This window comes from Oncorhynchus nerka, linkage group LG25, assembly GCF_034236695.1.
Source record: "Oncorhynchus nerka isolate Pitt River linkage group LG25, Oner_Uvic_2.0, whole genome shotgun sequence".
Lineage (NCBI taxonomy): Eukaryota > Metazoa > Chordata > Actinopteri > Salmoniformes > Salmonidae > Oncorhynchus > Oncorhynchus nerka.
In genome coordinates, this window is record NC_088420.1 from 55657495 (window position 1) to 55663494 (window position 6000).

The following is a 6000-nucleotide window of genomic DNA, read 5'->3' on the forward strand; positions in this document are numbered from 1 at the left end:
CAGGGGCAGTCTGGGTAGGTATATTATTATTCCTAGTGTACTGAATAACATCTAATCTGGGACAGTGAAATAGGTTAAGATAAATCTGTGAAGGTGCTCTTCTTTCAACAGGGAGCTAGAAAAAGGTCAGGGCTGTTTTCATGTTCTTAACCAAGAACATTTGACTTCCGTGTTACTTCACAGTATAGGCAACCCTCCGGGCTAATTTGTTTGTGTGGTAGGTGGAAGCATGGTGCTACCAACGCCAAGGTTCAATTCTTGCAAGGATCAAATACACATACTAAATGAAAGATGAATTTGTTACTGTCTCTAAACATCTCTCTTTTGCTGTCTATGGTCCAGGTCCAGCTGTATTTCTCCTGTCTGCCAGAGGACAAGGTCCCTTATGTTAACAGTCCCGGAGAGAAGTTCAGAATCAAACAACTCCTGTATCAACTGCCTCCACATGACAATGAGGTAAGACTCCAAAGAGTTTGAATGTGTATGTGCATGCATGGGTGTGTGTAGTTCATAAACTGTGTGTGTGTGTGTTTATGCATGCGTCATAAAATGCATCCCAGTGAGCCCTCTCATTAAAGGCATCGTAACAGGGCAGGTCTCAGAAGGATAGCACCCATTTCCCCCAAATCCATCCCTCCCATCCCCTTTTTTTGGACTCAATGTGGTTTGAAGGGCTGTGTCCGACCCTTGTCCTTCACTGCCTTTCAGTGAACCTCTGTTTAACATCACCTTACTACCTACCAGGGTTGGTGTCAATTCCATTTAAATTCAGACTAGAAATAAACTTCCAAGTCCAATTCTCCAAGCAACAAACAACATTTTATTTGACTTCCAGTTGACTGAGTTGAAATGGAATTTACTCCATCCCTGTCACCTATAGCTCCACTCCATTCTGGTCATGTGTGGGAGGACAAGACATTCACGTTGCCGGCGTCACAGAGTTTTTAGTCCCTTGGTCCCACACTGGGTCACAGACTGAAATGGCGTGGGCACAATACGTCTCTTGACTTAATGTGCCGGGAGCCCCCGCTAGCAGGAGTCCTGTCATAGATGTGGTCTTTATGGCGACAGAACTGTGGGACGGCGAGGCATTATTGGGACAGAACTGTGGGACGGGGGACGCTGCTGAAAGAGAAAGTCTTTCTTTATGCCACCGCCACGAACAGTGGCACCACTGCCCGAGCTGCCTACCCTGTGCCTCTTTGTTGCTCGCCCTCTCGTGATTTCACTCTAAACACAACCCTTGTTTGTGTAAACTGTTAATGTCTGCCTTCCCTTGTTAGTGGTTTAGGAGGGAGACATCAAAAAGGGGGTGTTAAAATAGTTCTGTCAGAGCTAAGCCAGGCTTAGGGTGGAGGATTGGAGTGGGGATGACAGAGGTGGGAGGGCAAGAGATGGCTTTGTTGAACAGGCCCTGGTATGCAGCTCAACTTTCTGTCTTATGATGATTGAAGGACTGACCTGTGTGCGTTTTACTAAAACACTAAAATATTGGTTGTCACTCTTTGCTCCGTTTGTGGTTGTACAATAAAAAGTCCACTTTCCCTGTGTTGGACTGTTTCTTCTATCCCTCTCCCTCCCTCACTTTCCCTCCCTCCAGGTGCGGTACTGCCAGTCTCTCAGTGAGGAGGAGAAGAAGGAGCTCCACATGTTCAGTGTCCAGAGGAAGAAGGAGGCACTGGGGAGGGGCTCCCTCAAACTGTTGCCCCGGGCCCTGCTACACAGTGTCTGTGAACATGTACGTCCCCGCTCTGCCTCTCTCACCTTACCTCAGTCCCTAACAGGACACACTGATCCACATTACTCAAGTAACTTATGTATACTATTGAGAAACCGATTACAGAGAGATGTAGCCAGACAAGAAGCTCCATGTCAACCATGCCATGCCAGAGATCCCTAAACATATGCTGGATTTTCAGCCATGCAGTCGATAATCTAAAAAGCCTCTCAGTGGCTTGGATAGTCGTTAGAAGGTTGGCGGACTGTACTGCACTCTGCTGTGCTCGCACCACATTCAGTGTTTTATTTAGTGAATTTACAAATGGGTCCTGAGCAGCCTGGGGTTGACCAGCATTTTTATTTAATTTATTTCAATGTAACCTTTATTTAACTAGGCAAGTCAGTGAAGAACAAATTCCTATTTACAATGACTGCCTACCCGGGCCGAGGCTGGGCCAATTGTGCGCCGCCCTATGGGACTCCCAATCAGGGCCGGATGTGATACAGCCTGGATTCGAACCAAGGACTGTAGTGATGCCTCTTGCACTGAGATGCAGTGCCTTAGACCACTGCGCCACTCGGGATCCCTCTTGTCAAAACACAGCTCTCTGGTGGCTCTCCCTCCAGTCAACATCACTCACTCCACTCCAAGATAAAGGCTGTTTTCTCATCAACGCTGATGCTTGTTCACTGCCCGCTTTAGCTTTTGCCGTGTGTGAGAGCGAGAGAGAGCGAGAGCATGTTAAAAGCAAGGCCTGTGTGTCCCCACATGGCATACAGAGACAAACAAACAAGAGCCTGACAACCTGACCGCAGTGGGACCATAGTGGACCACAGTTAGCCTCACGGTCATAATTCCCATAACAACACCAGATGCCATGTTCTCAACACAGATGGAAGGGAATTGGCCACGTCTCCCCCTTTTCTCCTCAGTAGGGCATGGAAGCTACTCTGACAACACTGTATAGTTTAACAAGCTACACTAAAGCTACCCTTCAGAAAAATATATTTTACTTAGCTAAAGTTACTTTGAAAAGGTAATAGTGAAGACATCAAAACTAGGAAATAACACATATGGAATCATGTAGTATCAAAAAAAAGTGTAAAACCAATCTAAATATATTTGAGATTCTTCAGAAGTAGCCACCCTTTTCCTTGATGTTGAGATGTCTGTTACATGAACTCTGTGAAGCATTTATTTGGGCTGCAATTTCTGATGCTGGTAACTCTAATGAATTTATCCTCTGCAGCAGAGGTAACTCTGGGTCTTCCTTTCCTGTGGCGGTCCTCATGAGAGCCAGTTTCATCATAGGGCTTGATGGTTTTTGCAATTGTACTTGAAGAAACTTTCAAAGTTCTTGACATTTTCCAGAATGTCTTAAAGTAATGGACTGTTTTGTTTCTCATTGTTTATTTAAACTGTTCTTGTCATAATATGGACTTCGTCTTTTACCACATAGGGCCATCTTCTGAATACCACACCTACCTTGCCATAACACAACTGATTGGCTCAAACGCATTAAGGAAAGAAATTCCACAAATGTACTTTTAAAAAGGCACACCTGTTAATTGAAATGCATTCCAGGTGACTACCTCAAAGCTGGTTCAGAGAATGCCAAGAGTGTGGAAAGCTGCAATCAAGACAAAGGGTGGCTACTTTGAAGAATCTCAAATAAACTATATTTAGATTTGTTTAACACCTTTTTGGTTACTACACGAGTCCATATGTTTGTCTTCACTATTATTCTACAATGTAACAAAGTCAAAATTAAGAAAAACTCTTGAATGAGTAGTTGCACGAAAATATTGACTGGTACTGTATACCGATTAATTCTAAACTAAAATGAATGTATAAATATTTTATGAGCTTGGTAAAATACTACAGTATACAACCTCTAGTTTGAGAGTGAAACTCTGTTCCTGTCCGTGTTGTTGTTTTCATTACAGTGTGGGGAGAGCGTCAACGGTGGAGAAATGGCGGTGTTTGCCTCCAGAGCGGGTCCTGGGCTGGTCTGGCACCCAGCATGCTTTGCGTGCTCCATGTGTAGCGAACTTCTGGTGGACCTCATCTACTTCTACCAGGACGGAAAGATCCACTGTGGCCGACACCACGCTGAACTGCTCAAACCACGTTGCTCAGCCTGCGACGAGGTGAGACGTTTGTGTGTGGGGTGTGAAGAGCCATTGTGGCGGCACACCAAGCATTGTTCCTAAAAAAACATTCTGGGTCGGAATTGAACTCACACCAACACTGACATATGTTCTCTGAAGGCAACGGCAATAACCGCTAGACCAAAGCAAGCCGCGTGACGCACTTCTCAAGCTACTTGTTTGTGTGTCTGTCTTCAGGTTATCTTCTCTGATGAGTGCACAGAGGCGGAGGGGCGTCATTGGCACATGAAGCACTTCTCCTGTTTCGAGTGTGAGACGGTGCTGGGGGGACAGCGCTATATCATGAAGGACGGGCGGCCATATTGCTGCGGCTGCTTCGGCTCGCTCTTCGCCGAGTACTGCGAGGCCTGCAGAGAACACATCGGTAAGCCCTGACCACTGCAGACAGACCTGCTTCTGCCATTGCAAAATAAATGCCAGAAACTACAATAAACTGAAATCGTGTTAGTCATCCAAAGCAAAAGATCCAATTAAGGTAACATGCCATTATTCTCAGCCAGTATAAACATGTTATATGACATATGCCTAGGAGGAACTTGACAATGATCCAGGGAATTGCACCACAAAAGTGTTTTAAAAAATACACAAATTTTCCTCTCCGCTAGGGGTGGACAATCCCCAGATGACGTATGACGGTCTCCACTGGCATGCCACCGAGGGTTGTTTCTGCTGTGCCCAGTGTAAGAGCTCTCTACTGGGCTGTCCCTTCCTGCCCAAGCAGGGCCGCATTTACTGCTCCAAGGCCTGCAGTCTGGGAGAGGATGTCCACACCTCGGACTCCTCCGACTCCGCCTTCCAGTCTGCTCGCTCCCGCGAATCCCGCCGCAGCGTCCGCATGGGCAAGAGCAGCCGCTCGGCTGACCAGTGCCGCCAGTCACTCCTCTTCTCGCCCTCCGTCAACTACAAGTTCCCTGGGTTCACCGGTGATTCCGGCAACACAGACACCCTCACCAACAAGCTGGCCCACCTGGGTATAACCAACGAGGAGCCATTTTGGAAGGGGAGGGAGGGCACTGAGGCCCCCGAGGACAGGGAGGAAGAGGAGTGGGCCGAGCACGAGGACTACATGACACAGCTGCTGCTCAAGTTTGGGGAGCAAGGTGTCTTCCAGCAGGGTGAGACAGTCGACTCCAGACCCCCAACAGATCTGTGGATGACCGAGGCAGAGGTCAAGATGAAACAGTGTGAGCCTCAGGGCTCAAGGGCTGGGAGAGGTGGAGGAGGGTCAGGCAGCCAAAGCCTGGCCAGTAAGAAGTACCAGGCAGATATGTACTGGGCTCAGTCCCAGGATGGGTTAGGGGATTCAGCCTACGGTAGCCACCCAGGCCCTGCTAGCAGCAGAAAGCTCCAGGAGCTGGAGATGGAGCACAGAGCTGGTAGCATCGGGGATAAAGGCTTCCAGAGGGAGGAAAATCAGTGGTATGATGACTCTCTGGAGTGTATCACAGATGGGCTGAAACAGACGGATCAGAGCGTCAGGGACTCGATGGACTCACTGGCACTGTCCAACATCACCGGTAAGACATGTTACATCTCTATTGGAATAGCCTTTTAGTCCAGGACTAGGCTTAACCAGGTTTTGATCTGTGTAGCATACTACCTTTCAATGTTCTGTGATGGCAGATTGCTATTTGAAACAGCATTGTGGTGAATAGACACCTTGTACAAACATATTTTCTCATTCTCTCTCCTTTTCTTCTTCTTCTTCCAGCGGCATCAGTAAACGGAGACAGTAAAGAGCGCCCTCTGGTCTACTCCTTACAAAACTTCCAGGAGCTTGAGGCAGAGAACTGTGAGAACACAAGCAACATGGGAACTCTCAATTCCTCCACGTTACACTGCAGTGCCAATTCCCTGAAGAGCCTTACATCCGAGCTGGAGCAGGTGGAGGAGAATGTACCAGAGGAAGAGGCGGCTCCTCTTCCCTCTCCCCCAAAGCCACCTCACGTCCCGGAGTTGAGGAGGACTCGCTCCCAGTCCCGACCCCAACAGGTCAAGTTCTCCCCAGACGTCATTGACAACAGTCACTATGGTGACCTGCCAGTGCGCCAGCCCCCCATGAGCGAGCGGACGCGGCGGCGTGCCTATCACTTTGAAGAGCAGGACCCG

At 48.0% G+C, this 6000-nt stretch overlaps 1 protein-coding gene across 2 annotated transcripts in view; it reads left to right on the forward strand.

Annotated features, from left to right (window-relative positions):
• The window catches only part of LOC115109687 (prickle-like protein 1), a 48152-nt gene that overhangs the window by 40861 nt on the left and 1291 nt on the right, over positions 1 to 6000 (forward strand). For both annotated transcript variants that reach the window (XM_029634906.2, XM_029634905.2), the window contains exons 3-8: positions 343 to 456; positions 1601 to 1738; positions 3667 to 3870; positions 4069 to 4255; positions 4497 to 5408; positions 5603 to 6000. The exon at positions 5603 to 6000 is cut by the window's right edge and continues 1291 nt beyond it. In XM_029634906.2, coding sequence (XP_029490766.1) covers positions 343 to 456; positions 1601 to 1738; positions 3667 to 3870; positions 4069 to 4255; positions 4497 to 5408; positions 5603 to 6000 — 1953 coding nt within the window. The remainder of the gene's footprint in view (positions 1 to 342; positions 457 to 1600; positions 1739 to 3666; positions 3871 to 4068; positions 4256 to 4496; positions 5409 to 5602) is intronic.